Genomic DNA, 23,806 nt, shown 5'->3' on the forward strand with positions numbered 1-23,806 from the left:
CAAATGTAAAATAAGGTTTCAAGAATAATTAATTTATCATTTGTAATGTATAATATTCTCTATTATTCAGCTAACCTATATACAAATTAAAATATCATATAATGTACAATGATGTCTTCTCTATCACAAAAGAGATTTCTGATAATATTATTGTTTGGTTAATGCCCATGTTTGTTCACACATGCCCTTCAGACAACTAGCGCCATCAATGGGAAATAATGGATACTGCTTTTGATAGATGTACAAAAGCCTCTCCAAATACAGCGTAGGCCTACTGTTGAGCTTTTACTGCACAATACAGATCACCAGCTTATAAATGAATGAAAGAATGATTGAATGTGAATTGTGACAACTTTTATTTATATTTTGTTAAACATGTGAATAACATTTGTGTGGCAAAGAATAGTTGTTCAATACTTTTCAGAATTTTAAGCCCAAACTCAGCATTTGCAATTGACAACATATTTGTTTCTAAAAAATTGTCAGAAAAATACAGTATATGAGTCCAGTTGAAATAAACTAAGAATAAAAAAACTACATTCATTTTGGTGGCAAGCTGATTTTGAGGTCAACAAGCATATTTTGAAATAACAGATTGTTACACTCTTTAAAAAGTCATGTTAAATGTTGTTATGACAAATTCATGTACATTTAAAATGTATGCAATACAACAAAATTATGAATTATAGTCAGCATGATGCTTAATACTCACACACCAAATCACCAAAGCACTACACAACAATCCAAAATATTTAAATGAATTTGATACCGTATTTAAACAGATCTCCCCAAATTGAATAAGTAGCAGAAAATACCCTTTTTAGAAAAAGCAAACAATACTTAAATTGCATAGGAACCACTATTAATAAGCCTAGCCTTGTTTCACTCTTTACTGTGCAGTGTATTATAATGCAGTGTCGGAGTTGTAGGTGGCGCTGCTAGAAGAGAAGCTGTAGCTGTAAGTAGAGGAATAATCCACACTCCCTCTACGAGATCCACTCCTTGAGCCAGTACGGGAACCAGCCCTGGAGCCAGATCGTGATCCTGGGTTAGACACATTGTAAGGGCTGCTGATTCCCTTCGTGGACATTGAGGATGCCTGCAGCATCTTCATGCCATTGCTTTCCTCCACCATGCAGCCATCCATAGCTTCCTTGTAGGTGATCTTTAGTTTTGTCTTGGGACAGGTCAGGTACTTCTGATTGGTCCGTGTATCTTGAAGCTTCTGCGCCCCTTTACCGTCGAGCCACCCCTTGCGAATAGCCTCTTCGATGGTAATACGACGTCCAGTGCCAGGCTCAATCAGGCCTCCTGTCAGATACTGAAACTCCAAAAATCTCTGACCTGCCTCATAAGGCAGCCATGTCTCCTTTACTGCTTCTGCTGCGGACATCCTCCTTTTAGTCTTTACGTCTTCAAAACCAACATAGGCTTTCTGGGCAGGTTTCAGCTTATTAGCCATGCTGTCATCAATGATGCTCTGGTGAACAGCATCCTGCAGCGACAGTCTCTCGCAATTGGCAGGGTTGATAATCCCACCTGTGCATGCCTGGGCCTCAAGCAGTCTTTGTGCTGTAATAGTGTCAACTATACCTCTTCGAAGCCCTTCACTAATGGTTATCTTCTCCAAGGTCTCTGTGTCAAATATGGCTGCAACAGGGCTCTGGTCATCAAACATCTCAGGGGGTGAGACAGTAATTGAAATACTGTTGAAGCGCTTACGGACGGTTGGAGAGGATGGTGCAAGCTGGGTTGGGCTGCTGCAGGTGACCATGTCATCAACATTGCTGGCGGAAATAGTCATCTCAGAGCTACTAGTATTGCTGATAATTTGGTCAGCAAACTGGGTCAAGGTTAGCGTTCCAGCTCGATACTCATCCAAAGATTTCTGACTAATGATGCCACGCTCCATACAGTCCTTGATGTCGTACTGGGTTCCTGTTTTCCTATCCACTATCACCAATCGTGCAGAGCCATCTGACCCCTTGATAGTTATTTCCTCCCACTCACATTCCTGCTCTGACAGATCCAGGAAGGTGTCATAGTCAATCAGCTCACGGTGAAAGGCCTCCCTCACTGACATCTCCAGCCCAGTGTCTGGGTCAACGATCACAACCCGCCTTTTTCGGAGGACATTGGTACGGCTTTCCTGCAACTTCTGCAGCTTCCTCTTGTCTTTGAGTGGCAGGAGTATTAGGCCTGTTTTGGGATCTGTGATGCACCTGTCTTTCAACTGAAGATATGTAAGGTTTTCCTTGGTATTAGGGTCAAAGAACCCTTTTGTGTCATCTCCTTCATAAGTTAGGATCTCATTCATCTCCTCATCAAAATACCCCCTTTTATAGGCAACAGCGACATCAATGCGATGGCTCTCTTTTGGGTCAATAATCCCACCGCTAGCTATTTGAGCTTCAAGGAGACGGATTCCATGACCTTTCTCAATAAGATCTTTCTCAATAGCCTGGAAGAGGGAGATTATCTTTCCTGTGGATGGGTCTCTGTATCCAATTACTGCCTTCTCTGCAGACAAAAGCTTGTTCTGAAACTCTTTCCCTATCAGGGCTCTCTTTGTGGCTTCTTCCACTGTCAAGAAGGCATTGTTGACTGGATCAACAATAAACCCAGAAGCCGCTTGTGCCTCAAGAAGCTCCAGGGTGGTTCCCCTCATGAGCAGACCTTCCTTCATAGCTTGATAAAAAGGCAAGATTCGGTCATTGGCCTCATCATAGATACCTGCAATACAGGTAGAGCCATACAGATAGGACTTCAGCTTGTCTTCAATATCTTTGCTGGTCAGCTTGCCCTGGTTGAGCTTCACCAAGTCAGTTTTATCCAGAAGTTCAGAATTGATGAGATCTGTAACAGAGACTGGCCCACGGAGACCCTTCACTGTCATTGGCTTTTCTGGACCACTGAGCAGAAGCAAGCCGTTAACAGGTTCGACTGTACATTTCTTCCTGAGGTCATTATAACTGATCTTCTCTCCTGTCGCAGGGTCCAGGTAGCATGTAGGTTTTTTGTTCAAAGCCCTATAGAGGTCTTCATCGATAAGATTGCGATCCAAGGCCAAATCTTTTGGAAGGAATACACTCAGAACAGGATCCAATATGCCTCCCGCAGACTCCTGTGCCTGCAGCAAGCGGATGGCTATGTCTTTGTCTATATGGCCTTGTTTGCATGCCTGACCCACAGATAACACTTTGCCACTGTATGGATCTTTAAAGCCTTTGCTTGCAGCTTCAGCTGTCACCAGGATGTCTCTGTCTTCTGTGTCTACAATTCCTCTGGAACAGGCAGTATCCACAGGCATCTTCTCATTAAATGCGGGGTCCATTATGTAGCCTGTTGCTGCTTGAGCTTCCAGAAGCATAAGAGCACTCTCTGGGCTGAGGAGGTTCTTGTTTTTGGCTTCAGTGAATGGCATTTTCCCTTGAGCAGCTGTTGTCATGCCAGCGATAATGCCTGTACCCTTTAGATTAAGCTGGATGTCCACAGCAACCTCATCCACTGTCTTCTTTCCCTTTAAGAGCTGGTCTAGAGTGGCTTTGCTGATTATACCACAGTCACAAAGTTGGTGGGCAGTGACTTTTTTACGCACCCCATCAAAAATCAGCTTGGATGGATCAATTGTTGGGACTTTCTCATCTGTCTGGGTCTGCCGGCTCAGAGTGCTAGGTCTCTGCTGCAGCCTCTTGATTTCTCTCTCCAGGGCATCTCTCTTAAGAGCCAGGTCTGACGCCTCCTTCTCAGACATTATCAGCTTGCTCTTGTACTTCTCCTCAATAGTCTTCAACTCCCTCATGAGCCTCTCAATCTCACTCTTCAGGGATAGCCTTTCACGATCTGCCTTGTCTCTCTCTGATTCACACTGCCTGATCTGGCTGTCTCTCAACTCAAACTGTGTCTTCATATAGTTGAAATCTTTGAGAAGAGAATTCTTCTCATCCTGCAGCCGCTGTTTGTTACGGAGCTCCGTCTCAAGTGTGAGCTTGATGCGGGTCAGCTCTTCTTCTATGCGCTGGTGACGATTCTTGTCTTGCTCCAGCAGTTTCAGCTTAGAAAGCAAGCTGTCCTTCTCCAATAGCAGCTCACTATATTGACTCTGGGACGTATGCACCATGATGGATGTCTGTGGAAAGATACCAAAACAAAATGTTATGTCCGTACAAAAATGACAACATATTATATACACATATGCAAAAAGCAACAGTTTTGATTCCAATCAATTCGAAGTACGCATGAATGTCCTTAGCAGTATGTTGTAAGTGCTTAGCAACATAGAACATTATTATGACATACATTTGTGTATGGTCATATGCCTTTAGCGTTCAATACTGTTGGACTTAATTCATTTTGTACATATGCACATTATTAGTATTATTACAGTGTTTTATGAAGTGAATTTTATTTTAGTATGAATTAAGTTCAGTGCCATAATGTGTAAAGTAAAATTGTGAACTGAACAACATGCATTTCTAAGGAAAAGCATTTGCAAATAGGTGAATTTCATGCAAAAATCATGGTCAGTCTAAATGCAGCTACAATCATTCATGCAAAGGGGAAAAAACGTTAGTTAAATTTTGAAGCATTATGAGCAGATGACCCTTTGACGCAATCAAAAATACCTCAATCGATTGCTTTTGGATTTTGTCTATTTCCAATTTAAGCTTTTCTCTCTCTCTGGTCAGGTCATTGATGAGAGTCTGGAGCTCCGCTGTCCTCTTGGTGCTACTCTGAAGCTGGACATGCAAGGCTGAGATCTGAGTGGCACTTTCTCCATCAAAAGTGTCTTTGCTCATCTTGAGCTCATCTCTCTCCTGTCTAACTGCCCTCAGCTCCTCCTCCAACCTCAGCCTCTCCTTCGTCAGGTTCTGTGTCAGAGTCTTCAGCTTTTCAATCTCTGTAGTGTATTCGTTAAGCTGGCGGCTCTTCTCCTCAATGGTCTTGTAAAGGCTCTCGTTCCGCAGGTTGAGCTCATGAATCCGAGTCTGTTCCTGCAGGAGCTTCTGTTTCAGTGTCTTCAGCTCAACTTTAACAGCTGCCAGTTCCTCCTTGGTGACTTTATGCTCCCTCAGGCTCTTTTCCAGAGCCTCCTGGAGGGCCCTTAGGTCCTGCTCATACTTCCTTCCAGAGGTGGAAGCCTCTAGCTGGACAGATTTCAGTGTGGTAATCGTGGTGGTGTGCTCTCTGCAGATACGTGTCATCTTCTCCAGCTCAGCCTCCATTCTCTTCCTACGCGTGAACTCCTCTTGGGTTGTCTTCTTCTGTTTCTCCAACTCAGCCTCCATCCCATCCAGCGAGCACTGAAGTTCCCGGATTCGGCTCTGCAGCCTTGCAGAACTCTGCTCAGCTTTGGTTTTCTCACTGGTTTGTTTGTCCAGCTCCACTCGGGTGATGCGGATCTCTTGCTCAGACACTTTGAGCTTGTTAATTGACTCCAGATAGGAGGAGTTCTTTACCTTCAGCTCTGCCTCAGCCTGTTTCAGGTGATTGATTTCCAACTCCAGAGCTCTCCTCTTCTTCCCCTCTTCATCCAGATTAAATGTGAGCATGCTGATCTGTCTGGACTTCTCCTGGTTGCTTTTATTGGCTTCTTTTAATTTGAGCTCATCCTCTCCTCTCTGATGCTTCACACTTCTCAGCTGCACCTCTAGCTCACTGCGGATCCTTGTCTCCTGTGCCGCTGAGGCCCTCTGCTGGCTTGACTCCTGCTCTGCTCTGCTTTTCTGCTCCTCTGCATGAGCAATGGACTGCCTGAGTCTCCTCAGATCCTCCTCTAAATCTCTCTTCTCAGCAGTGAGTCTGTCAACTTGCAGTCTCAGTTCGGCAGAGTCCTCTTCTTTCTGCTGTGAGGCTTTCAGGATTGTGGTCTTGGTAACGTGGATCTCTGTCTCATATGTCTGCTTAAGTTGATTAATCTCTTGGGTGCACTGTGTTCTTACCTTTGAAATATTTGATTCTGCATTACGTCGACGTGCTGCCTCCTCCTCTAGCAGTATCTTCATCCTCTCCAGTTCACGTTCCTTGTCCTTCACACTTTTCTCTAAGTCAATCTTGGTCCAGTTGAGCTCTTCCAGTTCCTTCTGTCTGCGGCGAACGGCCGCCTCATACTCATCTTGCTGGCTGGTGTAGCGCTCCTCTGCCAGCTTCCTTTTCCTCTTCTCCTCCTCCAGCTGGTATTTGATGCGGGTCAGTTGGTCATTGAGATCTCGAAGCTGGGTTTGAGTGCTGTCCAGGTTCTCCTTGGTAGCATTTACTTGCATTGCTGTGGTTATCTTCACTTCCTCCAAAGAAAGGAGCAGATCTTTTGACTGAGAGAGCTCCAGCTTGTAGCGAGCTAAAGCATCTTCCAGGGACTTGTTTTTCTGATAATTATCCTGGAGGACCCCCTTCAGATTCCTCAGTTCGTCCTCCAGCATCTCAATCGAAGTGTTCCTTATCTGTAGAGAGCAACAGAAAAAATCGAAGTCACCCACAAACCAACCTTTTTGTTAATTTATCTTACGTTCTTCATACTTTTTTAGCATAACAATGACTAATGAAAGACCCAGAACTTACCTTCAGCTCTTCCATGTTTTTCAGAAGCTCCCCAAGGAACTTGTAGTAGTCACTAGAGCGGGTAAGAAGCTCAATGTAGTGGGACTGGAGGTCAGACGCCTGATGGAATCAAAATTAGGAGTTGAAATGTTGACATGATAATAATGTTGCAGGTATATCTTTCAATGACACATACAACTGAGAGATGAACCTTTAAAATGGCACAATAAGACAATAAACATGATAATTCTTTTTATGTTCTATGTTATGAGTAGTATAATGTACATTTAGTTGCCACTCGTGTGTTGATGTTGATGAGGATGTGGTTATGACTCATACCTCTTGTCTGACCACAGAGGCGGGTGAGTGCAGCATTGTTCTCTTGATAGGAATATTCAGCAGAGTTTCCAGGCCTGAACTGTAGGAGGCCAGCTGCAGCTCATAGTCCTGCAAACACCAACACCACATAGACTTCACTCGTCTGTACCACTGTTGTATATCAGTATATTTATATTGAAAGAAAGTGTACATATTCAGTAAATCAGCAAACCTTTATGGATGCAGAACAGGTGTCTGCATTTTTCTGCACGTCCTCTACTTTCTCCTTCTTTCCTTTAATTTCAGTGTGAAGCGCCTGTGCGATAAGGAAATATGCATTAAAAAGATTCACTGTATATTCAGATCTTCCAGTCAGTGGTTCTTCTAAGAAATCCAGGCGAGACAGTCATTTTCTTGATTTCAAAAACTGGACATTGAAACTCATACATTTTCTGTAATAAAATTTAAACCTTACACTGTATGATGTATAAAATCTACACATCTACACCAAAACTCGTGGGTATCAGCTTCTCAATTCAAGTGCAATTGCCAATTCAACCAATCCGTTTGTATGGATGTAAATAAGGACAGACGTGCCTTCTGTTGGTTGAGGTGGTCCATCAGGGTCTTGATGTCACTGAGCTTCACCATCTGAAGTGTGTCCTGGCGCTTCCTGGCATTGTCTATCCACTGTTGCATGGAAGTGCTGCTCTGCTGATAATGTTTCAGCTGCTTCTCCTGCTTCTCCAGGTCCCACATTCTGGGGAGGAAGGAGTGGGAGGCAGAGGAAGAGATGATGCAACGACAGCGACAACAAACAGAGGATGTGGAAAAAATATTTGTGGAGGTACTGAAGAAATGTACAGACTATCCTACTTTACCTGCTATCAATCTGGGTTTGGATGCGGTGCCAGCGGTCAGACATCTGACTCATCAGGTCAGAGTATTTGGCCAAGTCCACGTCACACTTGTGGAAAGACCCAGAGATTTGACCATTCCAGTGCTTTGCTTTAGCCATAGCAGACTCCATAGCTGTCAGCAGATCTCTTTTCTGCTCCAGATCAATCTTCATTTGCTTTAGTAGAGCATCATAGGGGGAAAAAAACAAGTTAGTAAGTAGTACTAATAAATAAGTTTTACTGTTCTACATTGTTTTTACAACTCCTCCAAGAGATGTGAGTCTGAATTAAAAACAATTATGTATATAAGTATGTCACACCTTAAGAGTGCTCCGATAGTTTTCCATCTCCTGTGGGTCCAGGGAGGTTGTCTCCTTCTCTGTCAGCCGGGCCTCGTGGACTTTAACAATATCCTCGACCTTGAGAAGAGTCTGGAGCAAGGTCTGAAGAGCCAACAGTCTGTTGAAGACAAACGGTCATGGATCTAAACAGATTCTGCATGTGAAAATGCAAAATGTATCACTGATTGTATTTTAGAATTAAGACTCTCCCCTGGGGAAAATATTACAGCCATTCCAGTAAAACCAACACAAATAGACACATTGCAACAACAAACATAACCCGTAAACCCATTTGTTAAAACATTCAACTCCCTTGTAAACAGTGTACTGCAAACGGATGACAGAGTCTAGGCCTGGATATCCGCTGTCTACACCAGAAACCTCAAAATACTGGCCTTTCCTCCCAGAGGCTTATTTGTCATCAGATAATAGCCGATACCCTTCACCTTCAAAATTAGATTAAATGTCGATGAGATAAAGAGTTTTATGATAAAATCAGTGCTACTGTAAAATATTTCTATGTCTGGTGCTTACTTTATTATGAGAGGTAATAACTTGGACAGTAAATCAGCATAAATCTTGTGTATTTGCAGTAAAATAATGTACCTCTCAGAGTAAGCTTTGTAGAGACTCTGCAGGCCTCCCAGTTTTTGGTTGATGATTTCTAATTCAGAGCGGAGGAACTTGGCTTGTTCTGAATCCGCAGGTATCCCCTCCAGCTGCTTTATGATCCTTTCTCTTAGGCGCACGTACTCGTTGTAAATAGAGTCCAAATCATTGAACACAGACTGGAAATCAAAATTTTGTTCATATATTAATTAGGGAATTTGCACATTTAAAAAAATCTTTTTATTGGTTAGACAGAATGACAGATGAACGGTTACATACCTGCAGGTTCTGGATGTGCACTGAGCACTCATGCACACTGTTCTCTCCCAGGTCAACATGGAGGTGACTGGTGAGACCGGATTCAGCCAGCTCCAGCCTGCGTCGGATTTCTTGCAGACCACTGAGCAGGGTGAGGCTGAGAGTGGAGCTGGCTGGGGGAGGCTGGGTGGTCACCTTAACAGTGGTCTTGACTGCTGGAGTCGGTTTTTGTGGCTCAGGCTTTGCCGCATCGTTCCCTTTATTGGTTGGGGGAAATTTGAAGGATAAGAATTTATAGTGGAAAAGTGCTTGTTAGTGAAATCTTTGTGATAAGGTGAAGACCTATGACACTCACTGAAGGCAGGCAGCTGGATAATGAGATTGTCATAGTAGACCCGGGCTTGATCAAAGTAGCCCTTGATGGTTTTCTTCTCGTCGTCCCGGAACATCTCAGATGATTTACTGGTATTAATGAACTCTTGGTAGTGAGTCTCCAGTCTTTTGATCATATTGCGGTACTCCTCAGGAGGCATCTTAGACAGCTGTCAAGTTCGAGGAAGGAGGTGAAGTGATGCAAAAGACATAGAAAGTCAGCATACAAGGAAACTGGGTCGTATTTACATTTGCTTTCACTATTATTTTATATTCAATTTCTGCCAATAGATCCCTTTCAGCTAAATCTCACCCACTGGACCTTTAAAACTGAGAAGTTGTTGTTATCTTACCATGCTGACAGTGAGAGAGTTGATGAAGTTGATGTCTTTGAGACAATACTGCCATGAGATGAGACTCTTGATGTTGATGTAAAGCTGATTCCAGATGCTCATGATGGCTTCATAGTACTGCTCATTCCTATGGAACAGTAATGTCGTTAATCACTCATAAAGATACAGTAGATGCATGAAAGCATGAACTGCGTTTGTATATGTTTCACAAATACCAAAATACTGAATCTTTTGTCACATTAGCACCACTTTCCAAGTATCAGGACTTTGAAAAGATTGTGCAAGAAACTGAGTCTGTTCCACAGAAACAACCACATAGACCTGGAGGATGTTGCCTCTTTTAAGGAAGGGGAAGTATTTATGAGTGGTCAGCTGTATTGTTGGTTACATCGTGGTATTCCAAGAAGTTTTGTAGATTCTCAAGAAACCTTGAGATTGGCTCAATATGGAATCAAGATGGAATTCCAGCGAACACCGTTACTTTCCTTTTTCTGGATTTCTTTTCCATTAAATTATGACTTTATTCTCACATTATTACAACTTTTATCAGGTAATTATTCTCTAAATCTCATTATATTCAGTACATCTTACTTGTTGGCGAGGCCGATGCTGTGCGGGTTTGGTGGAGGAATGATCAGACACACAGAAGGGATCAACATGTCCAGACCTCCAGGTCCTGTCACCAGCCACTTGCTGCGCTGAGAGTTCTCCTTCAGAATCCCCTCGTTCCCTTTCAGAATCCCTTTCTGTCGCCCAAAACACAACACACAGAGTTCAGCTTGTAGTAATTCACTTCATACTGTGTGTGTTGTGTGTGAGAGTGTGTGTGTGTGTGTGTGTGTGTGTGTGTGTGTGTGTGTGTGTGTGACAGAGCGTGTATCTCACCTGGTCTTGTTTAAAGTCACACAAAGCCTGGATGATGACGGGGCTGGTGCTCTTCTCCTCTGGGTTGCGAGGTTTCAGCCTGACAATAGTCTTGGACTTGTGGACCAGACTCTGGACCTGCCTCTTATTTTCGATAATGCGGTCCCTGTCTTTCTGCGGAAATGCAAGAACAAGACATTTAAATCATAAATGGGTCCCTTTACGCTACACTCAACTACTCGGCAAGATGAAGCAGGTGAGCAGAGAAGCAGGCTCACCAGGTGAGCAGAGAGACGTGCATATTAATTACACCCAGGTCACACAACGGAACTATGTGTGACCATGCTTTGTGTAGTAATCTAACAAGGCAACTGCATTCCTTGCAAGTGAGAATCCATCTTTCCAGGCTCCGAGCTGTTTGCTTATGGTCAAACCACAGTGGTTCAGACCAATCAGCTTCCTGTAAGAGTGGAGCTCCTGGACGCTACATAGATGATGCTATAGCACTAGTTACAGAGCATTTCTTTATATACATAAATTATCTTTCGTTATTTTAGCATTTAATAGAGCCTGACTGATTTATTTTTTGCCAAGAATTTGTCCAAATGCGTAGATATTTCGATTTATAGTTATTTATAACTTTAATATTTGAAAAGATAAATGCCTCAATTAAATGTCTTTGTCATAAGGGTTTGATACTGACATATTAGGAATCCTTGCCAAGAATCTATCAGTCGGTATATCAGCATCTGAAATGTTGTATTCCCTATCAGTTTACAGTATACAGTCCCTTGTATGTAACAAACCATCTGGTTCCACATGTAAATAAATATGTGTTTCCAAGACTAAACAGAGTGTGACAGTACCTCCAGGTCTTTCAGGAGTTCATTGAGGTTTTCCAGTGGCGTGTTCTTATCGCAGGTGAACTTGCTGCGGATCGACTCGTTCTCCTTCTGAAGCTTCAAATAGGTATCTGTGGCCTCCTTGAAAAACTGAAGACAGCAGCGAGAAGCTTTGATCAGCATTCAAATAAAAAACACGGCCGGACTCTCGAGCTGGAGCAGTGATGATGTACTTACTTGGCTGTAGGCAGCATTCTCCTTCAAATGAACATGGATGCACTTGGTGATCTGAAGCAGCCAGCTCCACTGAGTCTGTAAGGTGTCCATGTAGGCCTGCGGACGGAAATAGATGAATCAGTGCAAAACCACTAAATCATTTTCTGTTTAGGATAGAAAAACAACCAGAAAACAATAACAACTTACTTCAATCTTATCTGAGGCTGGATGGTTGTTGCTCAGGAGTCCATCTGATTTCACCTTCAGCTTGTTCAGGTCCTTCTCCTTCTCCTCCAGGTCCCTCATCAGCCTCTATCAGGAAAAAACAGAGTAAGGATCCCAAACAGCAAGAATTTGGACTCTGTAATAAAGTTATTGAAGATAAATGATAAATACACCAAAGGTAAACATGTAATCAGATCCATGGGCTGAAAAATAAGAACCCAACCAGAAGTCATCTACGGGTCCTTACAGAGTAGCTCTCTTGCTTCTTGGGGATGTACTGGTCGATGTCTTTGTCCCCCCAGTCAAACATGAGCTCCTCCTCCTCTCTCTCGTTCACCCACATGATGGCTCGGGAGATCTCCTCAATGATGCTCTGAAGCTCTCGCAGCTGAATCATGCGGCTGTGGGATATTTTCTGACGAAAGCAAAAGGTTAAATGTAAGAATATGACAAAAATGTAATATAATTCTGAACATTAAAAAAAAAAAGTGATTGTTTCTACCTGCAAGCTTTCCCATTCTTGTTCCAGGATGTTGAGGTTGTTCTTGTCGCCTCTCTGAAATACAGATTTTGATTGTTGCACAGTTTTAATTACAATTTCAGTTTTGGACATGAATGTAGACATTGTACAGATGAACGTTTTCCTGTCAAACAATATATTTACAGGGACTACAATAGCAAGTAGGAAGAGCTTGAAATAGGCTAGAGAACGTCCACTTACCAGTTCATCCTTGGCTCGATCTACTTCCTGACTCCTTTGGATGGAGCTGTGAACTTTGTTGTGATTTAGGATTTGCTTCTCTATGGTGGCAGAGTCGTCCCCCCACGGTGCCATCTCAATCATTCGCTACAAGATGCAGAATCACAGTTCATTACCAGAAAATCCAAAAACAGCTACGGCTGGTATCGGTAGATTTTACCAATTGTTACACAGATATGAGGAAATAGTTTTTAGCCACAGATGTATATAAATGTTGGCCTCTAGTAAATATTGATTGCAACAGGCCTATTTATTTGGAATTGAGTCAACCCAACAGCAGTGCCCATGTTTATTATGATGAAAGGAATATAATGATTTATATTCTTTTTAAGAGCACTTTACCATGAGAAATGAGCTATTCTAATCGCAATTTAGCCCCACAGGCGATAGTTGTTAGTGAATGAATTATTTATTTTGGTCTTTTAAGCAACTGTCTTGTATGTTTATTGAGTCCAATATGTTGTTATATCAAAGTGATCTTATCATGAAGGCAAAAAGATACCAAACCTTGGCATAGAAAGAATTTTTTAAAGTGATTTACGAAGGCAAATTTAAATGCGTTCAAAAACTTCCAATATAGTTCACGACTTTGAAGTAAAAAGTATATTCCTTGATGTTAATTCCTTTATTTGTTCTGTTTGTTCCACTTTTCTCCACTGGGTGTCAGCATATAATCATTAAGTCCATTGTCGGGCAGGAAACTATTCCAACTATTCCATCATCTCAGCTTTGATAAGAGCTCAGCCAGCAAACAGACCTCAGCCAGTCCCTGCCCTATACTCTGGTTTTTTTTCTCTCTCTTTCCTCTCAGGGCTTTTGTTCTCTCGCCACTCCCTTTTCCTTCATGGTTACTAAGCAGACGCTACTCACAACATGGCCGTTAAGAGTCTGGCTGAGAGTAGAGCAGTATAAGTCCAATGGTGAAAGGTCAAGCAACAAAGTAAAAAAATGGGAGCAGTAAATCGTTGGGGGATTACGGTTCAGTGGTTTCTAAAAGGTGGCACCTATAGTAAAAGGACTGAGTAAAACACGTTGGAAAATATAAGAAAAACAACACACACGTTGAATGATAATGCTTTTTCTGATGGGTGCTGGATCAACAAAATATCACAGATAAGAAAATATAAAAATATCTAAAGGGGGGGGTATGAATGAGGGTGTTCGGAGAGGTGAGGCTGGATGTGGTGACAGAATGACAGGGTGTGTTTTTGGATGGGGTGGCAGGGCTGTGGAGGCAGAAGGGCGTGTTCTCATGAACACTTTACAGATCAACTGCCCCCTCCCATAACAACCGACTGCGGAAAGTGTCCAATTTCACATTCGTCCCTCTACTTCTACTTTTCTTTTTGCCTCCACGGCCTCTTCATCTCCTGCCCTCTTTCTTCGGTCTCTTGCTTTCCATCCTCCTCTCTCAATCTATCTGTCCCTTTCTCCAGCGGCTGAGCTCTTTCAACCTCTTTGTTTCAGTGCTCCTGCGCCTCTCTCGGCCTCTTTCACTCACTCACGGATCGGGTTTAGGCTGAGTGACCAGATGGTTTCAGTTACAGGAGGTCAGAATGAGGAATAGGGTGAATGCACCCCCACCAACACACACACAGGCCCCTCCTCCCTTTACCTACTAAACAGTGCACACTTGTGTACCCATACAGGCAGGTACCAGCCTGCAGGTGCTATTATTCCTACTGCTCCAACAGGTTAATAACTGATGCACTGATGCATGTGAGTCCCTAGCTCACCTTCTGCTGAGAGATCCAGCCCATGGCATCATTAAAGAATCTCCCCCCCTCCAGCGAGCCCACGCTGCCCTGCTCCCTTCTTATTGTCCCCATGAGCTGCTGTTGGATGGCACCCTGCATGTTCTGGAACTGCTCCACACTGCAGAGTTGGACAAAAAAGGAAATACTTTGTAAATCTTCCCGGAGCACTCCAAGCTTCAAAGTCAGGTCATGTGGGTAAATACAGCAGAATGAGAAGCATGTGTGGCTTCACTCCAGATCGCTGCTTTAAGTATGAAAATGAAATTCAGGAGTACCGTCTACAACTTTATTTCTGTTTAGCTCCACCTACTAAGTGTCATGAATTAACACAAAAAACAGCTAATGTACACCTGCACTTAGCAAAGGTGCACGCTCAGTACATCTAGTCGTACCTTCTGAAGACGTCGTTGGGGATACGCAGTTGATGAAGCTCTTGGCCACAGAGCTTCAGCTGCTCCAGGAATTCTGCAGACATCATCAGCTGTTTCTCCACCTCCATGGCTGGAGCCCCCTGTAACATCCCAAAGAAACCACAGTGAAGTCCACCGGTCAAATTATACTTCCTGTATTCACATCCTTCAAAACAAAAAAACAAAAGCACTTATAACCGTATCATCTGTTGTACAGTCAACAAAAGACCTGAAAGAATTTCATTTTGCAGCCAAGCAAAGCAGCCATTTTGTTCCTTTGTTGGTTGGTGTGTTTGATTTTAAGCAAGTTTGCAGATACATTTCCACGAAACTTGGAGGAAGGATATGGTTTGGGTGTGGGAAGAACACATTCAATCTTGGAGTGGATCCTGATCCGGAAGTTGGATCCAGGAATTATTTATCTCTTTCTTTCACATTGCAAGATGGAAGTTTCCCAGAGGAAAAAAATCAGGCATATTAAGGAGACTGATATCTATGAATTTTAATTAGATTCAAGGGGACTGTTGGGCCTTGGCTCGACAGAGTGTCATTCTAGGTATTATGATGATTATTTTCCTGAGTTGTGTTGAGTGTGATTGGTGTTCTACACTTACAGCCTGCACCATCATCTTCGCTCTCTGCAGAAAATCGTGACATTGGCTGGTCAGGTATAGAGATTTCTGCTGAATAGACTGCACACTGGAAAAAAACATAAAAAACACAAAACATTATTTCAAAAAGTATTTAGAGGGAAACATATCTATGTTTGAAAATTTCTAATCAAAAGTACATGTAAGTATTGAGAAAAATGCAGCGTCATTTAAAAGCTTAATATAGTTATTATGTACTAAATTCTTAAAAATGCATGTAAATGATTATTGAATTCAGTGGGAATTATAATTAAGACAAAAAAGACCCAAGTTTCTAAGCGAACATGGCGCAGCATAACAACACTGTGAAAACCAACGACTTAAAAGTCATTTTGAAGTTCCACTTTGTGCTGTGGGACGAGGAAATGGGTCAGCGGCAGGTCACTGACACAAAAACACACCAGACAATTCTTCACTTTCTCTCTCGCAACTTAAACAATATCCCGTTTGTTTTTACAACCTTTGATCACTGTGAGTTAAAAATCTCTCAAAGAGAAAAAAAGAGTCGCAGACAAAACTGTTACAAGATTAGACAATTGCGTCAGGCAAGATGGTGCATGGGAGGACAATCAAGGGGTGTGTTTAAGTATTTCCTTGTTTGTGATTCAGATTATTGGGCAACACATGAGGAATAGTACGACTAGGATTACTTAAAGTGTGTGTACTTCAAAAACAAACTAGAGAATGATGGTTTTACAAATGTGTAAAGACATGGAGGCCTTTGGACTGATGAGATATTTCACCCTGTAGTAAAATCTTTTACACGTTGTATTCATGTCATTGTAATTGGCTCTTCTACACAACCTGCTTGTCAATATAAATATAAAATAATTATAATTTTTTACTTTCACACTTCCACAAATCAGTCAGAAGGTTTTGCAGATACAAGGGTCTTCCAATATTTTCATAAATATGTAGACTGTTGACATATTTATTTACAATTTCAGACTTCCACCCTTTCCTTAGCAGGTCTTAAAGCTTTGCTTAGAGAGCTTACATAACAGTCATACTTTTTTTATGATTTCGTAGTTAATGGTTCCCTTTTTTACAACTTCATATTTGTGTGTTTGTACAGTGCAACTTCATGTTTGTTGACATTCACAATGAAAGCCTCATTTTCAGCTCAGACCCAAAGCCTCTCCTGCTTGTTGACGTTCATTTCATTTCAATTCGCACATATTTGCATTTATTTGTAGTTTATGCTTCTAATTTTGACTAAGCTAAACTTTTCTAAACTTTGCTTCCCCTCGACGTCACTTATGAAAGCTCTAACATGACCCTCCTCCTGCCTGATCACATCTCTGTAGTTTTTAAGTGAAGATAAAAACACTCTTTTGTCTCAAGGGTTTGCTTGGATGACGTTGATATCATTACGACAGGTGCTTTCCTAAACTCTTACCTGATGGCCCCTCCTGCGCTGCCACCCATGCTGACAGCCACCTTCTGTCCCGGGTGCCCCCCGCCGTGCGCGGAGCTCCTGGAGAAGGTGGAGGTGTAAGCGAATCCGCTGTCCCCTGCCTGGTAATCCCCCTGGAAGCCGTTTCCACCGTAGAACACGTCGTTTCGAAAGCTGGAACTCGCCAAATCCGGTCTTGAGTTGCTCCTGGGGCCCATGTTGGCCAGTCTGGACGTGGAGCCGTAGTGACTCATGTTTGTTGTTGTTGTTTGGTTGTTTTAAATGTGTTGATTCCTCCTCTGCTGTCCAGGAGAGCGCACAGACCGTGCGCCTTGGTTCCTCAGTTCCCCTCCCGGTGTCCTGTTGCACAGAAAATGGTGCGTTACTGCTGGGAAGAGGCGGAAGCGCGCAGCTTTTGGTCCGCATAGAAAACCACACCTTTACTGTGTTTACGAAACACTCCTGCAGACAGTGTGTGTGTGCGTGTGTGTGAGACTTTGTCTCATTCAGCAAAATTCATGGGAAGTTGCAAAATTGATTTATAAGGCAGTTTAACTCGGGAGGTTCTGAGGGAGTGTTGGAGTTTATAGAGATAGATAATCTCAGAGATGTTGAATAATCTCTGTAATAAAGTTTGAGATATCCCGTGTTTGCATTGTTTTGTGTTGTTAAATTGGAAAGTGTGTCTCATCGGCCTATCTTTATAGGCCTATAAAATGTATAATCAGAATAATTGTTGTTTTTTTAATTCGTTATTTTACAGTTTATTATCATGTAGCCAAAAATACGACAATATGAAAATTTACAGGGATATTTATTATTGTGTGTTTCTCCTGTTGTGGATTAATACAGAAAATATATTCTGACTTCTCTTGAAGATTCCCCTTCCTATTATGGAACGTTAATGAGTGCATTTGTATGTGCACTATAGTTTCCTAATTCAGGATTTTGCACATGTGGTGTATGTATAAACATCTTATTCTGGATTTGAGAAACGCGTGTATGCTGAGACATGCTAACTCTGTATCCAGGTTTCTGAATATTCTTTGTTGTTGCAGACCAGAGTGAATCAGATGAAATCAAGTCATAACTTAAAGTGAGATGCTACCCAGATAGCACGGGCATGTGGGCCATTTTAGGAATGGAAGTGGCACCTACTTCGCACAAAATGGATGTGAACTGAAAGTGCTAAATGGAAAATAGCACACAGCGCCCAAATATTTAAAAGCAAACGTGGGCCTTTTTTGACAAACATGCGGTGCTCAAGGAAAGGTGTGATCTGGATGGGAACCTGAAGTGGCTCATGTGGTAAATGGTGAATATGTCCCAAACAGAACAAAATTAATTCGGGCCACCTTTGACACCTTTGGTTGACATGCAGTGCTGCTATGGTTTACTTATGGCCCAGATCTGGCAAACAGGAGTGGACCGCCCAGGGCCCATCATTTCACACGGCATGTGGGTCGGATGAAAGCGTGACAGTGCGGCCCTAAACAATACTGCTCTTTGGATAATATATGAATAACAATGGTTCTCATTTCTCCAGGGATCAAAGCCAAGACTGTTGGTGTAAACATACTCACTGAACCTCACTTCTAAACTTCACACTATGATCTAAATTATTCTGAATCCATGCCTTGCTAGTAAAGGTAAGCTGCATTTTCATTCTCATGGCCTCAGGATCACTGTGGACTCATGTAACCCTGGCGAGTCAAAGCTGCATATCCAGTTGACAGCGATTAAGAAAAAAAATGACTGCAGCAGACACATCCAATCCATGTGAGGAGAGATAGTGGCTGCACAAAGAATTTCTCATCCCGGGTTCAACATTCTTGAGGTCAAAAGGAGTCCGTGTGAGCCTTCAGTGTTGTGAGGAGTCACTCACACTAACAACCAAGTCTCACCAAGATACAGTCACTTTTTCTTCTTCTTTAAAACTCCCTCCTTTTCCTCTTTACTATCTCTCAACATATCTGCATATAAAACTGATCAGACAGGTGTGTCAGAAAATGAAAGGGAGCGAGAACAAGGACACAGAAGGGAGGGTCACATAGTGTTAGTAAAAAAAACACATAAAAAACAGGTTGCATTGAAAATAAAAAACGTTTTACAAGTAAAGAATACGTGCAATTTTATTAAATGGTGGATTTAAAGTGGAAAAAAATAAAATCCAAATGAGGATAAGATAGCTGTAAAAACTAATCATGCAGCGCTCATTATTGAGTCTTATCTGAAGGAGGAAACATTAGTTGACTCTGTTGGACTCAACGTGCCCTCTGGTATATCAGCACTGAGTTATTTGCCATTGCACACATAAGTAGCCTTCACTACTGTCACATAGCAGTGTGAGAACACAGTGAGAGAGACACAGGAGGAACCAATGACTTTCAGCAACCAACGCCCTGAACAGGAATTTTTAAAACCATCCAAGCATTACAGAGCCTGTACCTTTTCTTTTTTTTCACATACAATCTTCTTGTGTTTGAAAAAAAAAAAAAAAAAAGGGATTGGCATGACTTGTCTGTTCTGAATATTTGCAAGGATCTGATATTGTCATTATTTTTACTTCCAATTAAAACATGACATATGTGATAATGACAATCTATGGAGACGCACCCACTCTCGGACACACCCAGCATTTTCTCGCCCCCTCAGTAAACTCAGGTGGATTTGCTAGTCTTGTTGCCGGTAATATCTCCACACAACAGTCGCTGCAAGAATGAACTTGTGGAATTTTCCAAACTTCAGTGCGATGGTGGCTCTGATGCAAAAAACGAGATGAACTGAACAGTAGGGCAGTGAACCTTGCTGTGGTTTATGATGAGGTAAAAGGGATTAATTGGGATCAGACTAAAGCCTCTGCAACAGAAAGAGTTCGACCTTGTGATACAAAAACCTCACAGACACACAGATATGTTGTTTTTCTATCTTTTCTGCAGGTCAAATCATTTTCTGCAAGTTTCAGTGTCACATTGAGGAGTAGCAATAGTTTGTTGGAGTGATACTCATCTGTCGTGCATTGCGTCAACACTATCTCCTCAAACCTTCACATCTGTTTTTATCTCCTCTCTGCATTATTCAGATTCACATGCACGCAGAGGTACTTTAGAAGAGAGTGAAAAGGTTTGCTCGGTGTGTGTCCAGCTCGGAGTAAATATTTAACTTGATGTTTGCTTGATAGAACATCCAATGTGGATCATCGCTACTATTCCTGGCAGTAACAAAGGTGAACTCGTCACATGAACCCACACGTTTACGTTACTCACAAAAAACTGACATCTGGAATGTGACAATACACATTAAAAGTACTCACAATCGAGGTGTCTGGCTCATTGAGAATGAACAACGCCGGACCTCACCAGGTTAACTCTCACACTTCAGGTTATGGGTTACGTTGGTTAACACTGACTGCAGAGACCTGCTGACTCTTGTAGTCACACACATATGATATCACTCCCAGTCACTTGCACTGACATCATGCAGTGAGCACACAGTGATAAATAGAAGCCTGACATCTGGATTCATACCGACAATTGACATTGTCTCGCTTATTAATGTGGTGTCCTGGTAGCAGCTTGTTAACTTGCAGATGGTTCCTCAGACTTTCCACTGCCTCATAAACTCTCAGAATGTGTTTGAAAAGGCCAAGACATTGTTAGAAGACTTCACATTAAGTAATAACACATATATGGTTAAAATAAAGACTATCAAAATACTATGGCTGCTGTAGTTGTAACCTTCAGAAATCTCTCCCCACAGGAAGTTTTTGATTTACTGACTGAAACACTTTTCTTGGACTTTTCGTTATATTTTCAGTACAATTTCTTTAAGATACTTTAAATATTGTTTCTAAAAATCTTCTATTTTCCTTTCCCCATAGATGTGATTGAATATTCTGCAATTTAAAAGATAAAAACTTAATTAATCCTGTGAGTACTCCTCAAAGGCTACTCTACAATATGTTGAGTGACAAAGGAAGTATTTCGGTATTTCTTAATCAGTGTCTGTATTTTTGTATGTTATCAGTCCAGGTTATATTAACCCAAAAGCAGTAAAACACACATCATTGCACTGCATCGCCTGGACTTTGACTTTTCTTATTACAATATGTTACAGTACATTCTATCTCGAAACGTTGATAACTGTTTAACACAGATACACGAGTATTGTGACAAAGGGAAACGTCTGTTTGTCGTTTCACAACAGAATATTTGAATTTGAATTTCTCACCACGTCACTGACTGTGACACACCTTTGTGTATTTTTTTTGTTGCTGTTTAACACCTTGTGTGCAATCAGACAGTTTATGACACAGAGACAGAAAAAAACAACACTCACTCACTCACTCACTCACCCACTCACTCACTCACTCACTCTCACTCACACACACACACTTGAGCTGACTCATAGCATGGCATATTGGGGCGTATCCTGGACACACCTGAATAAGTTGCCAAAACAAGTTTGAATGATAACACAGTGAGATAGTGAGACGGTATAATGGTCAACTGGTTTCTGTTGGCGCGGAGCCATGAAAAATATACTCTGCACACACAGCTGCGAAAAGCTTTGTCTGGATGTCAGAGTTAGAGGATGCAGATCAAACAGATCCAGTCATTTAGGATTTTTTTTAAAATGATTTCCTCATTTTACTTTACACATCCATACTTAATTAATTATCTGCAAATTGAAACCAGTTATTTTGCTTCAACAGTTTAATTTTTACACAATTTCCATGTGATTTATTTTTGTGATGATTCAAAACCTGGTTGCAACAGTATTTGATAAACTGTGTATTTATATCTCACACCAACATTACTTTGTTTTCATCAATACAACTTCACAGAACTGAAAACAACAACAGAAACAAATGCATTATAGTGCATGAATGTTGCTATAGCTTAAAAGAACAAAGCCACCAAATGCTCGAGAAGACGCATTAATTACGTCAGTCTGCCTGCAGGGGTCATAAGTGTGCAACAAATCCCAACCCTATGAACTACTGCAGGCCATTCAGGGCCCCCAGTAATCCTTCATGGGGCCACTCAGGATCTGTCAAACGTGCTTAGCATGCACTAACACGGGTTAGCTCTGAGAAAATACTTAAATATGTTTATTCAAATGCTCAAAGGTAAATTAACATGGAACTTGACGCTAGATTTGCTAAAAGTTATATGCTAAACACTATATATATAACATCATATATATGTAATAAAACAGTATTGAGCAGAGAACAAAAAATGTAATGTCTTCTAATGTTTTGTTGAAAAATAGAATTTAATGAAATTTAACTGTGAACGATTCACCTCCCTGTGTGTGTGTGTGTGTGTGTGTCTGTGTGTGTGTGTGTGTGTGTGTGTACGTGTGTGTGTGTGTGTACGTGTACTATCACATTATGGCCAGGAGGGTGAAGCATTGCTAAACATACATGTGCTGTAGATGGAGTGGGAGTCTGCTGTCACATGCTCAGATAAATATAGGCTATACAGTCAGTGGGTGCAATTCAAACTTGACCAATATTGAACCTTATGTCACCATAAATCATATTATCAGAAAAACATCAAGTTCATAATTTAAGACATAATTACCATCATATGTCTCCTGTAGAGCCAAATTACTTCAATTTTAAATGTCTGTCTTGTCAAATGAGTGGTTGTGTTTCAGTAAAATAAGGGAAAGGCATCAAATGTTAGGATAATTAATGATCTTGTTTGGAACAAAACTTTAGGTCTGTATGTTGTAACTAAGGTTTTCATAAAAAAGAAACAAATCACAGAAGCTGCTAAGTAATAAAACCTTAGTAATGGAAAGATTTGGGTTGCCAGGTTGTGCAGATATCTGTTGACTGGTGTTCGTCATCCTCCAGGATCATTTGTCTTTCTAGTTCTTCAGTTCATTAGACACCAATGTTGAGTTCAACCATCCCCCTGATGGAGAGAGTGGAGGATCACCTGGAACAAAATCCATTCACTAACTATATCTACTAATGCACATTTACAAAACCAGACACAGTAGAAAAATCCCTTATTAATGACATACTAACATTTGACCTTGATGACCTGTGGACTAATTATGTAGTGGGAAATTGAACTGACATATAAAATTGTTGATAACAACAGGTTTCCTTGAATAATGCAAGTTTTATCTATAAAGCCTTTCTGTTGAATTAGAAATGATTACCTGAGGAATTACATGAGACACAAACCTCAACACGACTGTACATAAAAAAATGAGAGAGAAGGCATGGCGCATGAAAATGTATATTACATCCATGAAACCAAACCATCACATGAATAAGAAAAGCTAAAACCTCTGAGTTTTACCAGACAAACTGTGTATTGGTCTGTCTCAGTCACTGTATCCCCTCATTGTGCTTCTACAATGCATAAGCAATATATTGATATTATTATTGAACACACATTCTGAGTGTTTATGAGAAACACTTTCCTTAAAAAAGGTCCCAGTATTCCAACGATCATGTGCTGTTTCAGACATTGCAAGACGATAAATAATTCATAAGATTTTAAATGCACACTGCAGTTGAGGGGTCCAATTCTAAATCTTGATTAAATATTTTCTCAAATTCACAAAAATGTTTTTTCTGTAGTTCATGACACAACCACAGGCAATGAATTAAGGTACCATTTACAGTTTTGAGACACAGAAGAGAAAGTAAGAGGTCAAAGGAATGTCTGCAATTAGTGGCTATGTGTAGGGAAATGTCAGCCCTAGAATACAAAACATTGGATATGATCAGTATGGAGAATGTAGCCCACCCAAACAATGTACTCAAGTAAAGTAAGTACTTGTTTCTAATCACAAAGTAAAAGTACTTGCCAAGTGCAGCCTCGTCCTTAATAAAACAGTCAATTGACTGCATATTTTGTTTGATATAAGAAAAGTAAAGACTCTGTCACATTAACAAAAAAATGCTGATGATGATGCTGAAAACAAATCCACTGTCATATTGAATATTTGAAAGGGGATTCTTGTATTATT

The 23,806-nt window shown here is 41.3% G+C and overlaps 1 protein-coding gene across 2 annotated transcripts; it reads right to left on the reverse strand.

Annotated features, from left to right (window-relative positions):
* Positions 1 to 339: 339 nt before the first annotated feature.
* dspa (desmoplakin a) lies at positions 340 to 20,137 on the reverse strand. Of its 2 annotated transcripts, XM_020106959.2 has the most exons (25): positions 20,121 to 20,137; positions 16,811 to 17,167; positions 15,376 to 15,460; positions 14,744 to 14,862; positions 14,331 to 14,469; positions 12,556 to 12,681; positions 12,337 to 12,390; positions 12,082 to 12,249; positions 11,817 to 11,921; positions 11,631 to 11,726; positions 11,418 to 11,543; positions 10,573 to 10,725; positions 10,279 to 10,433; positions 9,688 to 9,814; positions 9,318 to 9,504; positions 8,984 to 9,219; positions 8,702 to 8,883; positions 8,075 to 8,213; positions 7,737 to 7,930; positions 7,453 to 7,615; positions 7,088 to 7,171; positions 6,877 to 6,984; positions 6,559 to 6,657; positions 4,626 to 6,440; positions 340 to 4,129 (listed from the first exon to the last, which is right to left on the reverse strand). In XM_020106959.2, exons 2-25 carry the CDS (start codon positions 17,059 to 17,061, stop codon positions 905 to 907), a joined length of 8,136 nt encoding a protein of 2,711 aa, XP_019962518.2. In that variant the 5' UTR covers positions 17,062 to 17,167; positions 20,121 to 20,137; the 3' UTR covers positions 340 to 904. The 2 variants fall into 2 exon arrangements, with proteins under 2 accessions (XP_019962518.2, XP_019962526.2); XM_020106967.2 differs by lacking the exon at positions 20,121 to 20,137 and having other exon boundaries at positions 5,943 to 6,440; positions 16,811 to 17,261.
* Between the last annotated feature and the right edge of the window lie 3,669 nt (positions 20,138 to 23,806).

This window comes from Paralichthys olivaceus, chromosome 16 (assembly GCF_024713975.1).
Source record: "Paralichthys olivaceus isolate ysfri-2021 chromosome 16, ASM2471397v2, whole genome shotgun sequence".
NCBI lineage: Eukaryota > Metazoa > Chordata > Actinopteri > Pleuronectiformes > Paralichthyidae > Paralichthys > Paralichthys olivaceus.

What these genes read in the sequence shown, in the direction of transcription:
- dspa (XM_020106959.2), bottom strand. Translation starts at nt 17,061, where the DNA reads ATGAGTCACTACGGCTCCACGTCCAGACTGGCCAACATGGGCCCCAGG. An exon ending in ACTATCGGAGCACTCTTAAG is followed by an intron (nt 7,931 to 8,074) that starts GTGTGACATACT and finishes GCTCTACTAAAG; the next exon opens with CAAATGAAGATTGATCTGGA. An exon ending in ACCACCTCAACCAACAGAAG is followed by an intron (nt 7,172 to 7,452) that starts GCACGTCTGTCC and finishes CTTATCGCACAG; the next exon opens with GCGCTTCACACTGAAATTAA.